Source organism: Drosophila miranda, chromosome XL (assembly GCF_003369915.1).
Source record: "Drosophila miranda strain MSH22 chromosome XL, D.miranda_PacBio2.1, whole genome shotgun sequence".
Classification (NCBI taxonomy): domain Eukaryota; kingdom Metazoa; phylum Arthropoda; class Insecta; order Diptera; family Drosophilidae; genus Drosophila; species Drosophila miranda.
In genome coordinates, this window is record NC_046673.1 from 16021936 (window position 1) to 16048415 (window position 26480).

The 26480-nt window shown below is 45.2% G+C and overlaps 1 protein-coding gene across 10 annotated transcripts in view; it reads right to left on the reverse strand.

The window, feature by feature from the left end:
* Positions 1-21079, reverse strand: part of LOC108157466 (insulin-like growth factor 2 mRNA-binding protein 1) — a 32577-nt gene extending 11498 nt beyond the window's left edge. For 2 of the 10 annotated variants that reach the window (XM_033395788.1, XM_017289547.2), the window contains exons 1-2: positions 2990-3104; positions 441-794 (exon numbers count right to left, since the gene is read on the reverse strand). In XM_033395788.1, coding sequence (XP_033251679.1) covers positions 441-592 — 152 coding nt within the window. In that variant the 5' untranslated portion in view covers positions 593-794; positions 2990-3104. Of the gene's footprint in view, positions 1-440; positions 800-2989; positions 3105-10677; positions 11698-13406; positions 13506-19521; positions 20090-20645 lie in introns of those variants that run through there. The other 8 variants (XM_033395777.1, XM_017289556.2, XM_033395762.1 and 5 more) reach the window with 8 other exon arrangements.
* Positions 21080-26480: the final 5401 nt, after the last annotated feature.

Genomic DNA, 26480 nt, shown 5'->3' on the forward strand with positions numbered 1-26480 from the left:
ACTACATATGCATGATATTTATGAATGCACCGTTCCTCCTACACCACCTATGTACATGCATGCTATACTCGTATGTAAATATCTACTGCTCTGTATCTCATCTCTTCCATGTGCGGCGGATGTAATTTGTCCGATTAGTTTGATTTTGAATAGATTGATTGATTCAATTATTATCGTATGCCCCTGCCCAATAAAAGTGGTATATCTTAAAAGTTGTGACCACCACAACCACTAAATTGCAATTCCAAAAGTGTGGGAGAGAAAGAGAGGGAGAGAGAGTGTGTGAAAATGAGTACACGAATACGGGACTAGAGATATTGTGTGCATGTACTACATGAATGGGTGCGGATGGTGGGGTGAGGTGAGAAGGAGGGGACACACACAGACGGGTGGGGAGAGGTAGGGGGGAAGACCGGAGACCGACCCAATAAAACACTCACCGATCCAAGTACCGTATAAATGTAGGTTGTTTTTGTTGATAGAAAACGTTGTTGTTGTTGTTGTTGTTGGGTATATTATTGTTAATATTATTGTTATTATTATTGAGTCTGTTTTGGTTGTTGTGGATGTTGATATTGTTGTTTCCGTGCATTTTTGCTTAGTTTTTATATACTTTTATGTGTCTAGTGTAGAACTTTTTCTTATAATATTATACAAATATTATTTAACGTTTAACGCCCAGGGCCCGCGCCACTTCTTCCACTTGCACTTCCAGACACCTTCCACTCGATCTGAACGTGGGATCGATCGAATTTTACTTCTCCTGTTTTAGTGTGTGTTTTTCTCTCGTCTGTCTATACTTCAAAATTCGCAAATGGGAATAAGCAATAGATAGATAGATAGAGAGAGAGAGAGGGAATCCATGAAAAGCACGGTAGAAGTGAGATAGAGCCCAGTGACGTTTTTGGGAACAGCAGAATTCTTCTCCCACTGCTTCCGCGTTCCATTACTCTTTCACTCTCTCCCTCTCTCTCTCTCTCCATTACTTATCTCTGACAATATTTCATCTCTCATTCACTCTATAATCTCTCACTTTTCACAAGATTCAAGCGCTCTCTTTCTCTCAAAAAAAAGAAGCTTTTGCTGATATGATTTTCGGTTTTCTTTAGCTTTTCTGTTCTCTTTTCTTTTGCTTTTTAAAGTTCTTCCGCACTCTCTCTCTCTCTCTCTCTCTCGGAACCAGTGCTTCTTCATTAAGCTCTTTCTGTTCCCACTCCCTCGCTCTCTGCTGGTGCTTCTTCTAGTTCTGTTCTTGTTCTTTTTATTTTTAGTGGTCATGCGTATGGGCTTTAGTTTTCTTTGTGTTTCTTTTTGGTTCGCATTTCTTCTATTCCACAGCATGACTCACATGAACACTAACCCACACACACCCGTGGGGAAAGAAAGAGAAACAGCCGAAGAGAGAGAGCGAGCGTGTGATCGCCTATCACGCATTAGTGGGACAAGCAGCAGCACCACGCCGTGATTGAACCATTTCTAATCCGAGATCCGAAACGTGAAACGTGTTTGACTAATTAGCAGAAGCGACAGCCACAGCCACGGCCACACACTGCAGTCCGCAGTAGTCCGGTCTGGCCAGGGTTGCCACCACCAGCAGCAGCACCAGTTACCGTTATAGCATGGGAATGAATGCCAGAGACTACTCAAAGCAGACGCGTGCAAAGTAGGTCAGTGTCCAGCTGCTGCTGCTGCACGGCACAGGGGTTTTGGCACCAATTGATTTTCACCGTGAGTGGTGCACACTTTTCCAACAACAACGAAAATGGCGCAAAAAAAAAAACCTTCAAGAGATTGGGAAAACCCAAGAGGAGGATCGTTAGATAAGAGCTTTCTTCATATCTTGTGCTGGCAAATTCCGACCACCACAGCAGTCTCCCCTCAGCAGCAGAAGCTGTAAATTGATCAGGACCATAATTCTAGGAAGATGAATACGAATTGGGGTTCCAGGAAACGACTTCTTCCTTCTATGGTGTCTCTCAAATGCGGCATTTTCCTTCTCCGATTGGTTTGAATTTTCCAAAAATTGTTGGCTAAATTGAAAACTTTAAGATTTGTGGCTGCCACAGCAGTTTTCCAAAGATAAAATTGCACGAATTCAACATGATCTCCGGGTTCTGTGTCTGTGTCTGACACTGCCTTTAGCTCTCACTCTCAGATTCTTGGAAACAGTTTATGGGATCATCATCATCATCGACGCGGAGATGGCTTTGGTTTCCTCTGCCCTTTGCTCTACTCCACGCGAGGAGCCGGGTATACATAGTAGAAAGGCAACCAAAAGAGACGGTGAGACAGAGACTAAGAGAGAGATGAGAAAATGCGGCGCCGGCGGAAAGTGGCACACCGGTGTCTGTCATAACGGTATCCAATGCAAAGATTTGTTATTTTTGTTTTGTGTGTGGCGTTCTTCTCCACTTCACTCCACTCTTCTCACGTCATGTCTGTCTTTTCGGTCCACTCTCCATCCACACTTTATATGTATGTATGTGGATGTCTGCATGTGCTTGAGCGTGTTTGTGCCTCTGTGTGTGTGTTTTTGTAGATAAACGCACGACCACACGACAATCAGTCAGAACACGAAGAGGAGGAGGAGGAGGAGGGAGAAAGAGCTGGCAAAAACTACGAAATAGCGTGGGCAGGAGATTGGGGCTAAAGACACGACACACACTCTTGCTTTTTTGCGGCTCATTCGTTGTTGCTGTTTCTCTTTCTGTTGTTGTTGTTGTTTTTTTTGGGTGTTGCAGTGACAAACAAATATTTAAAAAAATAAAAACCGGAATATTGTATCAATCATATTTCATTTTTCAGAATTTGATCTAAAAGCATGAGCGCTCGTAGTGAGCAAATGAAAGAATACAAAAAAATATATACATATGTACATAGGTATATATTTTCAAAAAAAAAAAAAGAACCACACGTACACGTAGTACGAACGCACACAAACAAACACACTCATATGCACACATGCACACACACACACACACACACACACCAATTGGCTGTCTTATAATATTTTATAATTGTTGCTTTTGTTGTTTCTGTTCTGTTGCTTTTTGTGCAACTACGCCGCGTATTTCCAGACAACCGCAAAATGCAGAGAGTATTCGAATACTGACTTCGCCAAAGAGAAGCAGCAACAGTCAGCACAGGCACACCAGCCACACCATCACCGGCAGGCAGGCAGAGCCCCAGTAGTGGAGGCAGTAGCAGCAGCGGCGGCGGCGGCGGCGGCCCCAAAGCAGAATGCGAGAGTAGCAAAAGTGGAATGGTGCGGGAGGGGGCGTGCGGGAAGAAGGAGAAGAACGAGACATGAACCCAGTCAGACGACGACGACGGCGGCGGCGGTGGGCCGAGTCTCCCTCCGCCAGCAACAGCGGAGCAACAGAGAGAGAGAGAGAGCGAGAGCAAGGATGGGAGAGCAACCAAGTGGGGAATGACAATGAACGAGTCAAAGTTTCGGAGCTAACGCCAATAAAACTTCGGTGTCTCGTGTCTTTTTGCATGGGTATGTGTGCTTTGCGCGAAAGACGGAGGAGGTAAAGTAGGAGAAGTGATGACGGAGTAGGCCCCCACAATTTACGTAAAACCATTACGTGCTTTGCCAAAGCGTGGCCAGACTGCCAAAGAGGGGAGCACGGGATTGGGTTTGGCACATTGTGAGCGTACAACAAAGAAACTAAGATATTTTATGGTCCCACATGTGCACGGAGGTAGTGCAAATATTTAATCCGATTAATTAGGTTCCACTTTCACGATCCACAAGCGCGCCCGCCAGTCTGGCAACGCTCGCCTGCCGTCCGTCAAGTGTCGCAAAGAAAGCACGACCGTTCTCTTTCCCAATTGTTGCGCTCTTTACTCTCGCTGTACCCTCTCTCGTGTGAATGATCAGCGTCGTGCGTTTGTGTGGCTGTGTGTACGTTCATGTTTTGGCATAGTTTTTTTTTGTTTTGCTGGCGGTGGGTTCTCTTTTCATTCACGTTCTCTCTTTGTGGTTTCTCTTCCATCGGCAAAGTGCAGCCTTGATTACGTGATTACGTCACGCCTTGCATGCGTGCATCGCTGCTACCGCCACGCGTGCCTTTGTATGCGTGTGTGTGTGTGTGTATGTTTTTGTTGTTGTTCATGCGGTTGTTTTGGCATGGCACCCGACCCTCGACCCCCGACGCGACCCCGTCGCAGCAAAACAAAGACAACAACAGGAGCGCGCGCGCGTCAACTATTTGTTATTTCCGGTCATTGATTGCCTTTACATACAAACATATGTGTATGTACATACATTTCAGTGTCTCCATACACATGCATTTGTGATAATTACACGCTTGCCAACACTGTCAGCGCCAGCGATACATACATACATAAATACATAGTATGTACATACAATGCAACCATATGCTGACCGCAAAAAAAAAAGCCCAATAATAAAAACGCGGCCAGCAAAAGTTAAGTGAATAAAGCGAGAACAACGGTTAAAACAGTTGTAAACAGGCGGCAACAAACCGCTAAACTTAATACACAAGAGAGGAAGAGAGGGAGTGACAGAGAGAGAGAGTGTGTGTGTGAGAGTGAGAGCGAGAGCTCTGCCCCGCTGCTCATTTTGGAGGTTCAATGGCCTGAACAGCGCCCCCCCTCCCTACCTTCCCACACGTTCCCCAAAGCTCCCCCCTAAAAACCGACCAACCGACCGACCAGCCGACCGACCGGCCGGCCGGCCACGTTGATCATGAATTGCTGATAGTGCGACGACGACGGCGGCAGAAAGAGATCGCGACTGTGGTAGCAGCGTGCTTAAAGCGCAGCAGCAGCTGGGTTGGAGCCGGGAGAGCTTTCGGTTGTCGCGGAGAATGGAATGGCATGGAATGGAAATGGAAATGGAACCCCGATACGATCGCAAACGATCGGCCAACCCTTTTTCGCGATTCGCGCGGTGAAATGCTTTCTTCTCTCTCTCTCTCTCTCTCTTCGCACACGAATAGAGGGAGAGAGTCGAGTCCTTGTTGTTGCGGGTCACTTAATTTCTATGCCCCTACCTGCGTGTCGAGAACACACGCAAGGACACTACAAGGAGAAAAGGGTTGCCTGGCTCCCGCGATCGCGCAGCGGGTACTTGCAGCAGCAGCAGCTGCCACTCGCGAAAAGAAAGTGATCGCGCCACCGAAATAACGGGTATACTATTGTATGGGATGGGGGAAGAAAGCCCAAGTGTCCTGTGTGGTAAGAACAGTTGGACGAAGGAACCTCTTAGACCTCATGATGATGTTCGTTTCGTTTCAAAATGAAGGCACACCAAACCACCTCTAAAACCTTCAAAAAGAAAAAAAAAACGAAAGAAAAAGGAAGCCCCAACGACGCGATCCTTCTCTTCTGCCGCCGCAGCCTCCTACTCCTGGATGTGTGTCCACTACCTTACTCTCATCGCATCGCATCGCATCGCACCATCTTTCTCCTGCATGCCTCTGTGCCTGTGCCTTCCTTCCTTTGACAGCGTGTTTTTTGTATTTTGTTTTTTGTTTTTGGTTTGTTTGAAAAACTAAGCCAGCAGTAACACGAATCTCGAGATACACATACAAATATATACGTATGTACATGCCCATCTCCTCACGTGTGTTTCTGTGTGTGTGTGTGTGTGTGTGTGTGTGTGTGTGTGTGTGTGTGTGTGTCGTTGTCGCTCTGGAATTCTTGGAAATTTCTAATGAACACAAACTCAAAAAGGAGCACACAAAAATGTAGTTAAACAACAAAGCAACAACAGGCAAGAATGTGCTGCCACAGAGAGAGAGAGAGAGACACGAGAGAGAGGAGGGAGAGAGAGAGAGAGCGATGTAGCGCGGGAGAGCAAGAGAGATCGTTCAACAATTAGATGCCACACGATCGATACCTTGATAAATGATAACTTTAAAGAGAGATAGCGAGAGATATTCAGAGAATTCTCAAATGTATCTTCAGGTATCTTTCATGACCTTCGGCACATTCGATAACGATCACTTCGATACAGCACTTCCAGGATCTTCGATATCTATCGAAGACAATCAATCAACGGAGTCCCCCAGCTTCTTTTTTATACCCGTTACTCAAAAAGAGTACAGAGGTATATAAGGTTTGTGGTCACAGTGCCTGAGGAAGCGTTTCCGACCCCATAAAGTATATAGCATCAATAGCCGAGTCGATAAAGCCAAGTCCGTCCATCCGTCTTGTTTGGCGCCTAGTGCTCAGAGACTATAAGTTCTAGAGCATCAAGATTTTGCGTGTAGGCCCGCCCCGCTCTCTTCCGCCTCCTCAAAGGACGCAGATTTGTGGTATTTTGAAGATACGCGAAACCCGAAAAGGCAGAATCGTAGAGAATGACCATCAGACGAATCAGTGTTCTAGCCAAAAAGAACAAATGAAATCGCTCAGGGAATGCCCTCTCTTTCACACACTCTTCATCGTACAGTGTGCGCCCTCTGGCGGAGGGGAACGGGTATAAATGTTCCAACGTTCCCGCTCGTTTCGTATTCTGAATGTCATTTCGAGATTCGATTCCCGAATACCGAACCGAATGTCTGTGCGTGTGTGATTACAACATATTGAAATTAGGGCAGGGCAAGACTCCGACTCCTACCACACATCGCTCCTACCTGACATCGACTCTCACACACACCACACACACACACACACACAGAGAGAAGAACTCTGTGCCGGCGGCCGCCTCCGCGGGCTACCCGCCTACCTGCCCTCACACACAAAAACATTTGCATCCTGTTTGCCTCAGAGTCCAAAGAAGAAGTCGGTGTCCTTCTGCTCTTCCGCTGTGCCGAATCCGTACCGGCGGGATCCAGCACGAACAATATGGGGCAACAAATACCTCATTTCGGGGCCAAAATGTAGGTAAAGTGTCCGCCGACGCCTCTCTGTCCCACTGCCAGAGAAGAGAGTCTCTTCGTCTCTCCGTCTGTACCCCGTCTGTCTGTGGCCCTCCAGTACTTGATTTCATTCAAAACGTTTGATTCTCTATAAAGCATAGAGTTCTTCTTCTGTTCTTCTCACACACAGACACACAAATCTCGTGGGTCTGGCGTGAAACTGGTTTCATTTGATGCCCCTCCGAAGAGAGAGAGGGAGAGGGGTAGAGAAGCCAAAATGAGATCGATTTATTCCATAAGCTAGCATAGGAATGTTCGGAATTCCCTGTGCAGGATATGCATTACCGGAATATATCCAAAGTAAAAATCAAATATCTTGTATCCTTTCGCTTACGGGAAATTCGTACAGATAATATGGATAGCCAAAAAAGAGGTCTGAATTATATGTAAGGGTATTTGAAGCTTCGTTTGTTCGTTTTTCGCTTCTAGCGTTCTTCTTCGATAAACAAAGGCGGGGGCGAACGATAGGGAAAGGATGGAGAACGGAGGATGGAGGATGGAATGCTGGAATGAATGGAAGCCGAGCAATGGACCAAGGTCAGGCGTCGAACACAGCCACAGCTGCCACAGGAGCAGCAGCAGAGCAGTCTGCTTAGATTCTGCCAGGATCTAGAAGCGATCCGACCGATCCAACCCCCAAAAAGCAGAGCAGAGCAGTGAAAATACTCGTTGGCCGCAGAGCCGAAAGGATCCTTCTACTAATTTGACTGTCAATCAAAATGCAAAAGGCGAGCAAGGACACGGAACAGGAAGCAGTAGCAGCCTCCAGCCTTCTGCCTCCAGCCTCCTGCCTGATAATCGATGGGAATCAAATTTGCTTCCAAATTTTCCCAAAAAAATTAAAAAACAAAAAAAAAACCTTCTTAGAAGGGGAGCGAGCGCGAGAAGGTGCTCAAACAAGCGCCTAAGTGGCAAGCGATACAAAGATACAACAGATACCCAGATACCCAGATACACGATACAACACAGATGGCAGAAAAAGGGTTGGGAGAGAGGGAGAGAGAGTGAGATTAGATGGGAGGCAGGGAAGATGGAAGACAAATTGGCAAACGACTGGGCTTCCAGCCTCGAAGCCTCATCCCCCCCTCAAGCTGCCTATCCACAGACACTGCCACGGCCACAGCCGCGGCGTTTGTCTGCCAAGTGAACAAACATTAGATGGACATACAAAAATACAAAAAAAAAAGAATGGAAAAAGGATGCCAAAGCATCCTTCATATAATTAAAAATGTTTGAGCACTCGGAGAGAGAGACAGAGAGAAACGAACGCTCTTTGGAAATTTGAGAAACGTGTTTCTGCCTAGAAAAAAAAAACACACACTCACACAACTCTGAACAGAAGCCGAAGCCAGAAAGAATTGTGGAAGGGGAGGGAAGGGAAAAGCCCCTTCTAAACCTAAAAAAAAGGCCAAAATCATATTTCCTCCAATCTCCAAATAAAAAATAAAAAATTGTTCTACTGAGGAGGAAACCTGATCATCATATGAGGGGCACACACACTCGAAGATACATATGAGAAGATCTCAAAGATACAACCCTTCTTTTCTAAGCACAAAACCTAAAGCAGAAGCTGCCTCCTTGTGGCAAGCGGCATGTTTCCTTTGGAGGATTAAACCAAATGCTACAGAAAAACGATTTCATTCTCATTCTCTCACTCTCTCTCTCTCTCTCTCTCTTTCTCTCTGTCTCTATGTATATATCTCTATATCTCTGTGTGTCTCTTGTTTCCCTGAGATCTTTTTTTTATATTTCTTTATTTTTGTTTACTTTGAATTCCTGCAAAGAAATTAGTAAGGATTTTTGTTTTGTGCTGCTGCTGTGGCTGCTGCTGGGTTTGCCTAGAAGCTTAGCTGTTGTTGCAACAAGCGGCTTAACACGCAACAAGCTGTGGCTGTGCCGCACAGGGGCAGCAACCAGACAGAAACACAGATACACACAGCCACAGCGAGGCAGATTTAAATGGCATTTAAAATGGGCTTAATAGTGGGCGAGGGAGAGAGAGTCCCGTAAGCACACCAGCTACAGGATGCGCTCAATCACAGTTCTAGGGCTTAGTGGTCCGCTTTCGGGATGAACTCAAAGCTCTCACAGATAAAGCTCTTTCTTGGGTTTACCATTTAACATTTTCTATTAATATTCAAGGATCTTTCTGTCTTGTTTTCCAACAACGTTGCCTTTAAATTTACAACACAAGCTCTGAGCTCTGATGAGCTCACATCGCACCCACATGATGCTCGAGCTAATGCCCACAATTGCATTGAATTGTACATGTCGTGTGCATGATTTCATACTCCGAGTAAGGCTTTTTGGCTCTACTCCAAAGATCCTTTGGATGATCCTGGATGACATGATTTTTGGAGAACTTTCCAACATCCGGAGACTTATTTTCTCCACAGAGCCACAGCAGAATCCGTCCATTCATTCAGAAAATACGGCAGTACATATTCCCAGCGCCTTCTTGGGATGGAGGACGGAAGGACTTCTGTTTTTCGCCAAGAAATGATCTGTTTAGGTCTTGGATAAACATTTTCTTTTGCACTTCTTTGAGAATGGTTGGGAATGGGAAGCTGAAAGCCTCAAGAGAGTTGGGTCAAACTTTGATTTTCAGTTGGACAATTCCCATTCCCCTCCCCCCAGCTGTCTGTCCATCATTGATCTCTCTTCGCACCCTATTTGGACTCGATTCCTCCTCTTCGGAGTCCAGCGTGTGTGCGGTGCGGCAAGTATATCAATTTTTGTCAGATCAGGAAGACTCCTCAGGCTTCTCGGGAAAGAAGCATAAAAAGGGTTAGAGCTTAGATGCAGGTAGAGCCACTGCTTTGTAGAGCCCTTGGGGTCTCTGCTCTTTGGTTTTTATGTGACAATGATGATAGTTTCGCCTGCCCTGCCCTGCCCTCCCCTCCGCTCCCGTCCCCTTCCCTTCCCACCCTACCGTGAGGTGAGAGTTCCGTTCCATTCCTAGGGCTGCTGGGGCTGTTCCTTCCAGTGTTTGCTTACACCACTTGAGCCTTGAGGGAAACGTTGATGAGGGTCAGAGGATGAGCATGAGGAGGATCTTTTCCTGGTCGTCTCCCTGCTCTGAGAGCCTTTTTTTTTGTGCTGCTGCTGCTGCTGCTGATGGTGATGGTGATGGTGATGCTGCTGCTACTGCTGCATGCCACTGGGTGATATGCCCAATTTATCACAGGAAATTAGCTGCTATTTAGCAGCGTTGTATGTCCAAAAGGAGTTGGTTTTGTTGTTGTTGTTGTTCTGCTGCTGCGGGTGTGGCACAGAGCGAGGGGCAAGCTTCATGTTATTTGGCGTGATAATTTGTGCAATTGTGGATTGGCCAGAAAGACCAATCCTTGCCCCTTTTTGCTTGGGCTTTCCATTACTTATGAGACGTTATGGAGAGTAGAGTAGATTTTTGTGGGCAGCCCAAACGAATTGGTCGCCATTTTTTGTGAGGAGAATTTCAGGCACAGTCTCAAGTACTCTGGCAGCAGGAAGTAGGGAGTAGGGAGTAGGGAGTAGGGTCTGGGGTCTGGGGTCTGATATCCCTGTGTTCTTGTGGGTGGCAAAGCTACAAAGCATCACACAAACAAAACTACACAAAAAAAGGCTACAGTTTACAGTTTACAGATTACAGTGGTGGGGTGGGGTGGGTTGTAGGGGATTATGGAAAATCAGTGATAGTAGATGGGTGGATTGGTTGGGGTATGGTTTTGGTTTTGGTTTTTCGGTACAGAGAGATAGAGGAGTATTGGATCCTTTTGGATCGTTTTTTTTTTATACATACCTTGAGGTGCCAGCACCTTCCAACTGCTGCCGATCCAATGGCGGATCGAAGATCTGTTCGCGATCCTCCTTCGATAGCTCCAAGTCGGCGAACTGATCCAATTCGGATGCCATTTTTGCTGCTTTCGTTTTTTGTTCTCTTCTTTTGTTGTTGCTTTAACGAGGATTTGGTTGTATTTGATCGACTTTCTGGCTTTGGCTTAGCTCGCGTTTATATATCTATGTATAAAGTATTTATACGATAGTAGTATCTATAGGAATAATTATGTTTTCTTCTCTGCCTAAACGATATCGAAACGAAACCGAAACTTGTGTGTGTTTTGGGGTGGAGCACTTAAGAATTCTTCGAATCGGGGATTGGTGGCGGGTGGTTCCAATAGAGCTTTCAAAATGGCTTACTCTTCTTACTCTTACTCTTACTCTTCACTTTCTCTTTTCTTAGCTTTTCCCCTGTTTTTCATGTGTGTTTGGTGTTTTGTTTGGTGGGAGGATGGAATGATGGAACTTTTTTTGTTTTGCTCGCTCAATTAATCGATTCACACATGTCCTTGACAGATTAATTTTTAAAAATGTGTTTGTTTATTTTTTTTTGTTTGGTTTTTGGTTTTGGTCTTGTTTGTTTGTTTATTTGATTTTGTTGTTATTGGTCGAAGAAACAAAACTTTTGCTGAGCCCGGAATAACTTTTGGCTGGTCAGGGGACTGGCGAGTTTTTAGTTATTTTTTGTTTTTATTTGTAATTATTTTTTCGTGTTGTCGAGTTAGCATTTCTTATGTTTTACTTATGGCTTTTTTTGTTGTGGGTCCTTTCACAGTTTTCCGTTTTTTTTTTCTTCGTTGTTTAATTTGTTTAAAACAGTTTTGTTTTGTGAAATTTTATATTGGCTTTTTTTTGCGCTCGAATTTGTGCTTTCCTTGTTCCAAAAAAGGGTTTTTGTTTTTTAGGATTTTGTTGTTGCTGTGTGATTTGTTGTTGTTGTTTTTTTTTGTGGTGTCAATTGAGCCAAAAAGGGAAGAATAATCTGTGAAAGAGAATGGTGTTAAGTGGAAGAGTATGGTTAGTTTTGTGGATGGCCGAAAGAAAAAGAACAAAATTAAGTTTTAGGCTGTGATTTTCCGAGGCGGAGAGATAGAGAGAGAGAGAGAGAGGGACACGCAGAGCTTTTTTTTCCGTGTCCACCCACTGAACAACAGCTGTTTCGCCCAGCATAGAGATCGCCGGCCGGCTTTCTTTTCTGCTTTCATTGGCGCACGCACACTGGCAGCCGCACACACACACACACACGCACACACTGCTGTTTGCTTTCGTCATCAAGCTGCTCAGAGAGAGGCAGAGAGCGGGAGAGCTGGCGACTATTCGTGGGACGGTGGGACGGTGGGGTGGTGGACCATTAGAATAGATTTATGCGTGAGAGCGAGAGCTTTTTTGGCGGCTGCTGGCGCTGTCCCCAAAAGCTGATGACTTTGATCATGGACGCCCCACGCCCCACACAAACACCCCCCACCCCCCCCCTCCCCATCGCCTTTTGTCACTCTCCCTCTTTCCCTATATTCCCGTGTGCGTATGTTTGTGTGTGTTAAAAAAGTACCACTTCTCGCATATGGTCTCTACGAAAAAAAAATAAAATAAAATGTGCCCAAAAATGGGGAAATTTTTTTTTCTGCTGCTTTTCTGCTTTTGTTTTGTTTCGTTTCTTTCTGGTGGCTTACATTTTGTTGTTGTTGTTGCTTTTGTTGCTATTTCTTGTGTTTTAATTTTTTATGTTTTCTTGTTGGCAGTGGCGCGTTGGGGCAGGGAGGTGGGGCAGCTGTGCGGAGTAGTACCGGTTAGGGGCGGGTGGGGAGTAGAGCGCAGATGATGTCAGAGTGCCGTCTTTTTTTGTGTGTTTCTTTTGCTGCCACTGCTGTTGTTTTTTGTGTGGATTTTGACTTTGATTTTTTGTTTGCACGCGTTTTGATAGTTTATTTTTTTGTGATTGCCAAATTTACAGAATGGAATGTTTTCAAAAAAAGGTTTTTTTCGGTTTGAATTTACTTATTTTTTTGGCAGGCGATCTTTTTTTTTTGGGCAATACCAAAAAATAACACAAAAAAAATATGAGAAAAACAATATTTAGGGGACATTATTTGAAATATACATATATATATTTTTTTTGTTGCACACCCACACACCCGCACACTTACACCCGCATCGCACAAACACAAAGCAAAGAAAAGGTAAAAAAAAATGTTGGGAAAAAACAAGTCAAAGTAAAAAATATGCCACGAAAAAAAAGTAACAGCAAAAACAACAGTATGGAGCAGCCCAGCCCCCCTCTCGCACTCACTACACCCCCGCGCGCGCTCTCTAGTGCTCTCTGGTGCTCTCTCTCTCTCTCTCTCTCCGCCTTGTTGTTTTTGTTCAAGTTTGTCTCTAATTATTTGGGGACGCAGGCGTAGGCGCACATGGGGTCGGGGGAGAACAGTGGGGGCCGCCCGTGACTGAATGAATGTCGGATCCGTGGCGCGAAACGTGGAAAAACTTGAATACTTTTTTTGTTTGTGATAACAAAACCAACAAATAAAAAAATGATAGTATGCTTGTCTTTGCGGTGTGCGGTATTTTTGTGTGTTTGGTTTAAACAAATTTGTTGTGGTATTTGTGTATATTTTTGGTGGTTTTTTGTGTGTTTTCTTTTTTGCTGAAGGGGAGAAGGCGCTGAACACGGATCCGCGACGTTGCGTTGCTTACAGTTAGGATGGTTTTGTGGGATAATATCAACGGAAACGGAACTACTTTTCTGAATTCGGTTAAAAGCGCCAACCGCCAAAATTTTAACCAAATTTCTGTTGTTTCGTTGCCGCGGCCGAGAAAAGATTGAGGCAGCAAAAGTCCACAGTGTCTCCTTTTACATTTTTCCACAACCACCGTACAACCCGTCGCCGGCGCACCATCGCTGCTGGCGTCGCTGTCGCTTCCGATTTTGAGTGTGATTTTGAGCGCCGCTCGCGCCTTGAGTGTTTGTTATTTTTTGAGCTGATTCTTATTTTGAAAATAGCAATTACACTCAATTGTGAGAGCTTGTATGAAAGTTTCCATACCCTCTGTTTCTATGTAATCAAATGTGAACCATGCAAGAGAGTGATAGTTTGTTGATAAACCTAGCAAACTACTTTAGGCCTTTAAGTGCTCCCAAATGTTGGTAAATTCTACTTGCAAGTTACTGGTAGTCCTAGTACTGCCTTAAACACAGTTGCAGGGAAATGTATTGTTGAGTATGGAGCTCTCCTATTTGCCCCTAATATTGTTAACTCTGTTTTGCGACTCTGTCATGTTAACCATTGTATAGTGTCCTTTTTCAAGCGTGTTCAAATGGTGCCCCATCTGTGCTTAAATGTTGCTGTAAAACGTGCCCAGAGAGACCCGGAGCGCCAAGCCGAGAGCGCCGCTCTTGCGCGTTGAGTGTGATTATTATTCGTCCCCATACAAATGGCACTCAAAATCCCAACCAGCGACCGCGACGCCAGCAGCGTTGCCTGCTCGGTCTGCTTCGTTTCTCGCGATCGTCGCTGATGTTGTTGAATTAGGATGCTGAGTGCGTCTCTTATTTCTGAGTTATTTCGCTTGAAGAGAACTAACTGTTGCTGTAGCTACTAGACTCCGGCTTTAATAAGTGCAAACGTCTCATCAATTTTATATTATCCTAATTTTTCAAGGGTAGCAAGAGAAAACTCTGCTGGCGTTGCTGCTTGAGTCTAATGACTACTTTGTATGAGAGCAAGAGAGCACCAATGCTCAGTTTTGCGTGATGAGCGAGGTAGAGGCAAAATGTCATAAAAAATGTCCATACTTTTTTATGATAAATATCAAATGTAAATAATATATTTTTTATATAAAAAATACATTAATGATATTTTTAAATATTACAACCCTCTCTCTCAACAGAGGATTTTGAAGTAGGCCGCCATCAAAGAGCAGCAGAAGCAGAAGCAGCAGCAGAGCTGAAAGCAGCACATGCTAACAGAAGCAGCAACGAGAGAAGATAGCAGCAGCAGCAGCAGCAGCAACAGCAGCAGCAGCGGCAGCGCTGCGACAGTTTCACTCGAACCACATGCCTTGGGATTCTTCTCTTTTCCGGCAAACATCGTTGCCGCTGCTGCCGAAAATTCCTATGCGCGTAGACAGCGTCGCGACGACGCTCACACAAGCAAACACACTCACACGCATACTCACACAGCCGGAGAGCACAGCGGCAGCGACAGCACCGAACGGAACAGCAGGCAAGAAGACGCACAAAAGCAAATGCGATTGCGGTATGTATTGCCGAAAATTTCAATGAGTGAGCGAGTGAGCTAGTGACTGAGTGAGTGTCCAAGGGGCGTCGCAGTCGCCGTCGCTGTCGCTGTCGCCGTTGCCCAAAAAATGAAGAGAACCCAGACACAGGTATATATACACACACACACATTCACACACCTACTGGCTGGCACACGGGGGAACCATTGTGGATGGAGAGAGATGGTGACGACGACGACGACGACGGCGCTTAAGCTCGAAAAGGAAGAAGGAAGCGGCAAAGGAAGTGGACACAAAAGCTGCTCCTGCTCCTGTTGCCCTCTGCCGTTTCTTAGAAGGCAGCAACAAAAAACCAAAAAAAAAAAAGGAGCGCAAAAAGCTGCCAAAAATTGAAAAACGAAAACGAAATGCGAGCAGTGGGAAAGGGGATGGGGGAGATTCTGTCCAAAATGCTTTAAGCTCGTTTCACATGGAACCTAGTTACAGGGGAGAGGGAAACAGAGAGGTGTTGGAGGAGGGGTGGAACACGGGGCTAGTCCTTGAGTTTATGTTTTATTTTTTTTTCGTTTCTGGCAAAAGTTTAATTCCAAGAGTACGATTAGTCCTGTTATCTTAAGCCGCCACATAAAAAAATCGACTTTTTACTATATGCACATATGGAGATTTAACCATGGAAAATTCCATACTCAAACTTGATTTAACTGATGGAAATCCCAGGCTTCAGAGTTTTCCCATAAAGCTATTGAAAATTGTGTGAACGGATACTAATTCTAAAGAGCAGAAACATTATTCAAAGATCCTTTAAGATCTTTAAGATCCCTCCATTATAGGAAATCCGAAGCAAACCAAAGAATATTCTGTGTAAGTGGCTCGTTAGCAAAATTGAATGGAGAAATCGAAAACGTGCGGAAAGGGAGACCGGAGCCTCGCATCATTCGATCCTTTCCTCTCAATTTCCCTCATGATGTTGGCTTTCTTTTCGCTCACTTCCCACGTGCCCCGTCGTCCGCTGGCATTTCCTGTTGCAATTATCCAATTGAAAAGGGTTTGCCTGAAGGTCACTTGTTGCATGCAATGCGTTGCAACACTTCCACTTCTGCTTGGCGCAGGCACACTCCCATCCTCCCTGCCCTGCCGTCTTCTTCGTATTCTGCTTCTGGTTGTAAGCCCTGCACGCGTCGCAATCAAAACAAAATCAGAATCGAGAAGAGTCAGCAGAGCGGAGGGGGGGGGGGGGGGGGAGGGACTAGGGTACCGAGGTAAGAAAAGGAATGGAAAGGGTCTACGGTCCAGGGTCCACGGTCCAGGGTCCAGGGCCCAAGGGGTGTGTATATGTGGCAGTGGCTGTGGCAACTGCAGCAATTGCAGTTGTTGAAGGTGACATTAATTGGCGTTTAATAGGCATCATCTCTGACCGTTAAAAGGGTGCCGTGCCATGCCCTGCCGAGTCGTGCCGCCCAAGGGTTGGCGGGCGGATAGTGCATGCCCCGAACCGAACCAAACCGAAACGAACCACAAGCAAAACCAAAACCGAGCCGATCCGAGCCGAATCCCCTTTCCTGACAAGCCAATTAGCGGCTTGAAAAGCTTCCTTGTTGCTGCTTCCACAACAAAAAGCTGCAACAAAAGTGCATCGTCAGAGGGTTCAAGCAGCACCACAACCACCACAGGGGTGGCAATGGCTATGACTCGTCACGTTTCACGTTGGTGGTCGGTCGGTCGGTCGGTGGCAGTACGGTTGCAACAAAATCCTCCCACCACAAGGGGTTGCCCTGGCTGTTGAGTGGTCCGTCAGTGCGTCAGTGGGCGTGGGCAGGCGGTCTCCTCCTCCTCCTCCTCCTCCTCCCGCTCCCTATCCCACCCCCATTTGTGTGCCATCGGCGAATAACCGAAGGCTGTCTGTCGTTCGACCCGACAAGACCCCATCCAGCCTGTTGCACTCTTTGTTGCATGCGGCACAAAATGGCGCGCGCGCAGCAAACTGCAGCACCAGAGGCCAGAGTGTGTGTGTGTTGTGTGTTGTGTGGCGCAGCAACCCCTCAAAAGTATGCAATAGCAGGCCTATCCAGCCGCCACCCCCACACCCGCCCACCAGCTCACGTGGCAGAGCGAAAGAGAGGGAAGCCGAGTCCTGCGAATGGCATTTTCGAGAGCTATGTGCATATTTCCGTATCCGCCTGCTTGTCTGTCCGTCTATCTGTCTGTCTGTCTGCCCCTCTGCTCCTGCATATGGGTCTCTGGGTGGTGGTCATTGGGTGGTGGGTGGTGGGTGGCGGCCCAGTGGTGGATTGCAATTTGACGAATGCAATGGCGAATGCAGATAAACGGACAGTTGATATATTGAAAGGAAGAAACCCTTGGAAATTGATACAATTATAATGTAAATATTGTTTGGATTGGTCTGCCAATCTTTCAAGACTTAAGATCCTTCAGTTTTTGTAATTTGTTCCTTTCTTTGCTGTTCACTTCTAAACATATGTGCTAAAAGTGCAGTCCGTAATTTTCAAAAGCGAAAATATTGTCACATTAGAGGGATTCCAAATGAGCAAAATGTTAGTTTTAAAAAGATGATGACCATCATTTGCTTGTCTGTATCCTGTATATCTATCTAACTACATATCTTTATGTCTTATAGGGTGTTGAATACACAGATTGACACTCGAAGGACACTTCACCGGGCATTTGAAACTCTCTTATGGGCAGATTTGGAATCAATAAACCAATAAGAAGATATTGGCTGTATAATCTTTCCGAATTAAGACAGCATTGACTCGCAAAGACCTCTAAATATATGAATAAGTCGGTACCGGTAATATCAAAGCAATATCTCAAAGAGATTATACATCGATTATAGATAATATATTATATTATTTTAACAAATTGTAGTTTGCAAAACTAAATCCCAATCACAGACCCCTTTTCGTTTCAGTTTCTGTCTGTATTTGAATTTTGGCTTCTATCATCATCATAAATCATATGGTAATAGCCAGAACGATGGATCTGCCAGGGGTATCGTATCTGAGAGCAGGAAGGCGGCATGGCACAGACAAATGTGACACCGCTCTAGGGTTAATCTCGGGCATATATCCTGACGCCGGCTCTCTATCGCAGACACACACACACATACATACATACGCAGGCAAAACAGAACACAGGACATTAAACAATTGAACGCGAAATGATTTGAGGGACGGGGGAATAGGGGGAACGGAGGGGCAACGAGTGGCTACAGGACACACCATTCACCATTCACCATACACCATTATATAATAGGTGAAGCGTGCAACGGCAGAGATCGCGGGGCAACCAGCTGCCTACCTAAGCTTTTTCTTAGAGCCAAAGGCTTTCAAGGACAGGGCCACAAATCATCTTTACGCTCAAGTACAGTTGTGTCCGTTCGGGGAGAGTGCGGATTGCGGACTGTGGAAGAGAAAGAAAGAAATGGCGGGAAGAGTGCCAGAGAATATCGTTGGGGGGATCCTCCCACAGATATCAAGGAATGTTGAGGGTTTAGGCTAATTCTAATTCAAATTCTGTTCGCTGTAGAATTCTGTTTCTGTCCCCCGCCCGAGGATGGGGAGGGGCTGTTGAACTTTAAAATTGATTTGATTTTTCGCATCTTCCATGCGCCTTTGGCCCCACTCGAGAATGCATTAAATTTAGACGAAACGAGACAAGACGAGGCAGATAAGAATGAGGAAGGAAGACGAGAGAAGCAGCACCAGCATCAGAGAGAGGCAGACACTTCATTCATGCCACGCGCGTCTCGTGCCGTCGACATTTAAAATAGACACGGATACCTCGGCATCTACCTCTGCCAGTGGCACGCCACATCCAACGCATTCATCCACAGTGGAGCCCTACCATGCTGGCACAGAACCCTCTCAATGGTGGCTCTCCGCGCCGGCTAGTGGCCAGTGGTGGTCACACTGTAGTGGTGCTACAATGTTGCTACTGTGGCAACTGTTGGACGTTGGCGTCTAGAGTTGGGGTGTGGGTGTGATTCATAAAATTATGAATGGAAAGGACAGATGGCTGGACAGATGTGGGCTCCTAAGAATACGCCTACTCATAGTAGGGAATGAATCGGAATCAATGTGAATGAGAACAGAATGTAGTAGTCGCAGAGGTAGAGACAAAGATCCCCCACAAGCGGAGAGTGAATAAGGACATAAGGACATAGCCCTAGCAGGCTCTCTTAAAGACATCTAAGAAACAGATCCCCACGGACATCAACTACTTCCTCGCAAATGGTTTCATTTTCTTACGAAAGATATCCTTGCCTTTTGGCAAGTATCTTAATCTACACTTTTAATCGCAGAGTTATAGAAGATTGTAAAAAAAAAAGCCAAAAAGTCATCATCAACCAGTAGATGCTCAATCATTTCAGTAAGGAAGATCTCACATCCTTAGCTCTTTTAGGAGATGTGATTGATATCGGAAGGATTTCATGGTATCCCTCTGTTTAAAATGTGTTAAGTACGAGTAGATGATCATCGACCATACTTAGTCTGATTCTGATTATGGATTATGGAATTGGTTGTACGAGTAATGATAGCCCAGATATACTCACAAATTGAATTCGATTGGGGGAATCTGATCATTCATGAGATAGATTTTGACTGATTGATTCATACAGACTGAAACAGATTGGATGCTTTATGATGGCGGGACTTATGGTTGATAGAGCGCTCCAGTGCCTATTGAACTGATCAGTTTCCAATTAATCGAACTGGGAATTGTAGGGGCTTGGGTTATGTACTGTCGAGAGGTTTGCTGTGAATGAAAGTATGTGAGCCTTCCAGCTCTACTTCTAATACATTCCGCAATCCATTTAATATATTCCATGCAATATACTACGTTGACTTTGTTGAAATATGATCTGCTAGGGATCACTATTGATTATAGATCTGAACCGTTTGATGGATCGAATCTTTGGTTAGTTGCCTAATTTCGAATGTGTACCGAAAGGTCTGTGTCTGTCTGTATGTGTCTGGGGGCGGCTGGTTATGGGTTTTTTGTTTTTCTTTAGTTTTAAAGCTGTTTCAATACACTGATGGTTATATTCCGCGTGCCCGATGGTGTGATAGTGGGAGAGTGTGATTTTTGTTTTTTGAAGAATTTGGCAAAACGAGAAAAATTTTAAACTGAATTGAAAAGGAACTAAAATTTATATTGAACTGACAGGAGGGTAAATGTTGTCCGAGTTCGGGTTGGGAGATCAGAGTTTTAATTTTGTTTTTGTTCAGGGTGGCATATGGGTAGGGGGTGCACTTGTATTTTCTTACGATGAAGAAAGTTGAAGAAACACACAAAAGTTTTGTTTTGCTTTCATTCGATTGGATTCCTTTTCGTTTTTTATTATTTTTTTTTTTTTGGTTCCTTCTATGGTTTATTGATTTTTGCTTAGGTGACAACTCTGGTTTTGGGGTGGCTATGTGCGTGTATGTATGCGTGTGCGTGTGTGAGTTGTGTGTGTGCTGGTGCGAGCGAGATGGCAGTAGCTGGAAGTGCGTGAAGTGCGTACAAAAAAAAAATAGAAAAGGAAAACGAAAAGGAAAGCTGGAAAACGCTGTCTCTTCCTCTCTCTTTTCCTTGCTCTTTCCACTCTCTCTCTCTCTCTCTCTCTCTCTCTCTCTCGGTCTCTCTGTCTCTTACACTTCCTCCCTCTCTCTATATCTTGTTTAAGCTGCTTACAATATTGAGGATTGAGGATTTTTGGGATAATTTTTTATTGCGGAATGGAATTCCTTTCGTATTTCTTGGGCTCACTTTTTCACTTGTACAATATTTTCGTTTTGGTATTTGTCACTGGCATTCAGCTGGAGGTTGCATCAACTTAAAAAAAACGGCGATAACCGACGGCGTCAGATTTTTCCGGCAGCTAAACGATAAGCGATATAGCGATATAGCGATATAACGATGGCGGTTACTGTTCCGGTGCTATAGCTGGTCGCTGTGGCTGTGCCTGTGCCTGTGCCTGTGGTGCTGTGGTTGGACCTGAACCTGGAACTAGACCTGGACCTGGACCCTGGAGCTGTGACTGTAACTGTAACTGTGACTGTGGCTGGAACTGTGGCTGAGAGTCGAGTTGAGAGTCAAACGAACTAATGCGACGGCGACGACGAGTGAACTGGCAGCCCGGGCACTGGCGGCGACCCTCGGATGTATTTGGCTCGATGGAAATGCGAGGAAAACTCTGCGCCAGCAGAGCCAGCGGCAGAGCAGTCAGCAGCAAGGCAGCGGCGTCACATTTTCCCATACAGAACACACACGCACTCACACACACACACACACACACACACACCGAGACAGTAACACACACAAAGCGGTAGTGAAAGTTAAGTAAAGACCTCGGAAACCAAAATGGCTGACCATCCCATCTGTGCGGGTCGGTGTCGGTGGCGGTGTCGGTCGTCCCCCCGTGTGCGGCGTCTGTAATCCGCCTGTTTATCCGTTCCGAAGAGCCAGCAGCAGAAGCAGAAGCAGCAGCCTGCTTACAGCACAGTCACTCACAGTTGTGTTCTGCCATCCATCATAAGCGCCATTCCAAGTGCAGGAGTGAGCGAAAAAAACGCAGCATTCCACATATTCATTTGTAGTTTAAAAGTATAATGGAAACCACAAAAAAATTGTTGAAAAAACTGGTTTGAATGTGGGTAAAAATGAGCAGTATTTTGTTTGTAATTTGTATAACTATTTAAAAAAATTGTTTAAAAATACATAAAGTGTGTTTGGCCTAAGCTTACAAACTTCTCCATCAGTATACTTTTGATTTTCAGTGGTAGGTTAAATGGCTTAGAAGTTAAAGCACTTTTAAGGTCATGATTAAGAATGTGAATTTGAATAGATTCTGTGAAATTTCATTGATTTATCTAGTATATACACATTCATCGAATTTCACTCTGTGCATCTGGTAAATATTGGCAAGAATTTAAAATGAGATTTAAGGGTATTTAAACAGATTTTGTAGTCTATGAAAAATATCCTATTTACTATGCCAAATTATTGTTTTTAGTTCAAACTTTTCTAATTCGAATAAAATGCAAATAAAAATGTAATTCGGCTAATTTATCTTTTAAAAGGCACATATATATGTAAGTAGAGGTATAAAGATTAATTAATAAGATTATTAAGATCTAGATATCTGAAAAATAAAGACAGAATCATGACGTACAGTCATGGAAAAAATAATATGATATGTTACTTCTATAATTTGTTTACAAGAATTTTCGAAAAAGATAAGAATACGATTTTGGTACAAACAGATATTTTTTTGTATTATTTTCTTATATTTTTAAACAAACAAATTTTCACTGAAGAAAATATAAAAAAAATACCTAAAAAATGGGCCGTTTATGAGCATTACTTTTTCCATGAATGTAAGGTACAGAACTTGGGGCATTATTCTTTCCCTGTCTGTTTGATCTCGAGGAGGGGAGGGGCATCGCATCAGGGGTAGGAGGACTTCTGCCGCTCACTGTTACGATCCAGGACGGGCGGCCTGGACCTGCGGGCGGCCGGCGGTGTTAAGGTTAAGAAATGCTCTCTGGGCACCTAGGGAAAAGTGGAAGAGAGCGACGACGGATAAACGTATGTATATTTTCCATCTGATTGGTTTGGTTTTGGTCTTCTGTTAAACGGTGACGACGCTGCGCAGTCGACGCAGGCATTGGCGTTGGCGTTGTCGTCGGCGTCGGCGTTGGCGTCGACTTTGACTCTGCTGCGCTGTCGACGTCACGAGGGTGAGTGTGAAAAACGAAATTTTCATTGTCACAGAACACTGCCGGATAGGCAGAGGAGGGAAAACTCATGGAAAACTCTAAAAACAAGGGTAGCAAGAGCAGCAACAGACGCCAACGCTCGCTCGCTCGCTCGCTCGCTCTCTCTCTCTCTCTCTCTCTCTCTCTCGCTCGCTGTCTCTCTTTTTTTCCGACTGTCTGTGTGTCCGTCCTTCTGTCTGTTTTCCCTGTGGGTTCGTATAAATGTCGGAAAATTCTGCTTGTCGGCACAGCTGCTCTGCTCTTCGATGAAAATCTACTCAGGAATTGGACAGGAAGAAAGGAAGAAGGGAACAGAGAGAGCGATAGGAAGGAAGCGAATGAGGATGAGAGCAATATGGGAACAAGAGAGAGAGAGAGAGCATATTGATAAATTTAATTTTGTACCAAAAAAGAAAACTACAATAAATGTACCCACACACAAAGATATACCCAATTGCAACCCAAGATCATAACATTTCCAATTTGTTCCAACCGCAATTTATTGGAATACATATGACATTTTGTATGTACATGCTTTTAGGTTTCTTTTCTGTCAAAGGTCATGCAACCAGAGGCAGTGAAACATCTCATTTCTGTGGAAATTCGTTGCATAAAATAAAGGTAAATAAATAGAGGTATACAGAGATATATTTAGACATTCCATGTAACTGTTACTAAGTGGGGGAACCTGCCGTTTCTCTGGAACTGCCAGCAAAACTTCAAGGCACCCATCCTTTGAAGTATAGTATTAATACTGAAAAAATACTAGGAGATGCATTGTAATTAGAAATAAATACTGTACCAGTGCTGGTACCAAATGAATCGAATAGAAGGAAGGATCTAAACAATAGATGATCAACAGGAATTAAAAAGAACTCGATAGAAGAACAGAAGAAAGAGAGGAAGATAATGAGGACTATGAAGAGAAGCAAAGAGAGTACAGAATGGTGTAGAAAGAGGATAACAGGAGAACAGGAGCAGAGGAAGAGTGGTAGTGTTGCAATTAGATCAGGATGGTCCCATTGATCTGTTCCTTGCACCGTCTTTATCACTCTCTTTCCTACGACCTTGCTCGTATGAATGTAAACACATTTCGTACGTCTGCTTCTTCGCTTTTACTTTCCAATTTTCTTCCTCTTTGGCTGGCTCTGCCTCCTCTTCGTCTGCTCTTTCGCCGTGCCGTCCACTTCGACCTTCCTTCGACTGCTTCATCTTTCACTTCCACTTCCACTCCGACCTTCCTCTTTTGGAATAGAGCTAAATCCGATGCGCACCCCGAATAGCCGCAAAAATTCAGAAATATCCGACTGTTACCAACCCAACAACACCAACACAGCCCACACACAGACACACACACACACACACACACACACACGCACACATACCCGAATTGTTTTCTATCCCGTTTCTGAATTTCATGTAACCGAACTGTTTTTTCAACCCCAAAAAACGGGACAAGGACAAGGTCGAGGATACGGCATATGTCTGTGTGTGTGTGTGTGTGTGTGTGCACGATGCGTGTGCGTGCGGCAGGAATATACAGGACCTTACAGCCGGCTCTCGCACTGTCCTGGGCCGTAGCTCTAGCTCTAGCACTACCTCTAGCCATGATTGAGGGGGATACTGCGAGAGTTAGACAACAATCGACGAGCCACCACCCACCCCCGAGGGCGAAACTGCGACGCACTTTTCAATATCGGGTTGCGATTTTGATTCGGGATAACGGTGAGCATTCCTTTCAATTCCATTCCGTTGCGTTGCGTTGCTACGGCGCAGAAACCGACGCTACGCTTTCCACCGACGGCATAGAGAATGTTCTCATGTGCAGATCCAACATCAACTTTTGGGATGGCCCGTAAGGTTTTTCCGTTCCGAAAATGTCTCAGATATTCCGCCATTCCACACGTTCCAATGCGATATTTAGCCGATAGGTGTAGAAGGTGTTTTGATCGATCGAGAAAATGGTGGAATCTCCGTAGAAAAATCGCCATAGCCTACCCCAATTACTATCCTTCTCCATATCTCTACATATGTATATCGACGGTTTTCTCAGTCTCGATCTGGCCAGCGAATCGCTTGAATGGCACATGCCATGGTAGAAAAGCGTCGGTGGAAAAGGTGTCGTGTGACAGTAGTTTCGGCGAGTATCCCGTTTGTCATGCCGCTGCTGCGGATCGAAAATCGGATGTATGTACATATGTATATGATAAACGGGACTTTGTACAGCAGCCACCCCACCGCACAGCCAGCACTCTTCTCCCCTGCCCTTGGCTTATTTATTTTTTTTTATTATTATTATTTCATTAGATTGCAACCCTCGTGTGTGTCAACCCCCCTTTCATAACCATACACATGCCCATTCCCCTTTACCCCTCTGCTGCTCTGTTGTCCCGTGCCGGAATAGAGGAACGGGAGGACGGAAAAGTGCGTATCTGGACGGGATGGGATGCGATAGGATGCGACAATGGGTTCCGTTCCGGAGTCCTGGCCTTGGGGGGAGGGGGGGATCTGACGTCACCAAGTGGAGTGTCGTTTCGAAATGGTGCAGGTTATGGATCACCTTCCTTTATGGATCATATCCCGTAGGAGCGATGTCTAAAAGAAGGATCTGTGGTGAAAGGATGTAAAAGGGTATATGTGTGTATGAGTATGTAAAGAACTGAACACAGGGGCAACGTGTGCCTTTGATTAGTTTTATTCCTTGTATTCGGATTTTCCCGTTTCATCTGCTTATTGGAACTTGTATCCATTCTCTTCTTGTTCTAACAGTTCTTTATTCTCGCCTTGTGCTTCATTTCCTTCACTTCCTCATCTCCCGGTGCGATGACCTCAATGCGTTTTTAATAAGTTCTGCTTCTGCCTCCGACACCGACACCGCCAGTTCTCCCGAACTCGGTCTAGGCTGATTGGATGATGATAATCTCACGGCAGGACCCCTGCTCCACTCTCCCCATTCTCTCTCTTTCTCTCTCTCTCTCCATGGCAGAAGAAGAAAGCGCGTGCGGCATGCAACATGCATCCTGCGCGGCCAGTCAGCGAAAGTGCCTCTCCCTTGGGGCCAGGTCAGCACCCGAGCCGTGCCTCAACTGGACTGAACCCTATCATCGGCCATCGGGGATCGAGGATCGAGGATCGGCGATCCTTGATCTCCTCCATCGTCATCAGGTGCACCTGCTGCTGCCGCTGCCGCTGCTTCTGCCCGTGTTTGTTGGTTTTTCGCTCATTTAGCAGCTCCCCCGTTTTGGATTCTTCTCGTTGCCTTATTATTATGGCCATCAAAGGGGTATTACCGTTATAGCCAGAGCTGTGCCACCGCACAGAAGAAAGCATTTGCAAAGGACATTCAAATATATTTAAATTTATGGAAACTTCACAAATTTTGCCTAAATCGTAATCGCAAAAATATTGCGAAAACTGGAGCAGGGCTGATCTGACGAATGCTTCTGCAAAGAGTATCCAGGAGATTCGGTCTCTCTCTCTCTCTCTCGGTGCTGTTCCCCCATTTCTTGGTTAACGGTGAACGATGAACGGTGAATGGTTAACGGGAATGCAGTTGAAGGTGTGACTCAGAGAGGGGGCAAAGGCAGAGGCAGAGCTGTTGCAATAGATGCTGCTGCTGCCTGACCCTAACCCATTCCCCTACCATTCTCCTGGCACCATTCCCTGGCAATGCACCGAACGGGCCGTGCCATGTCATGCTGTCTCCTCCCCACCCCTCGGCGGTGCCATTCGATACTCGTAATCTTGACTCTTCTCATAATTATCATAT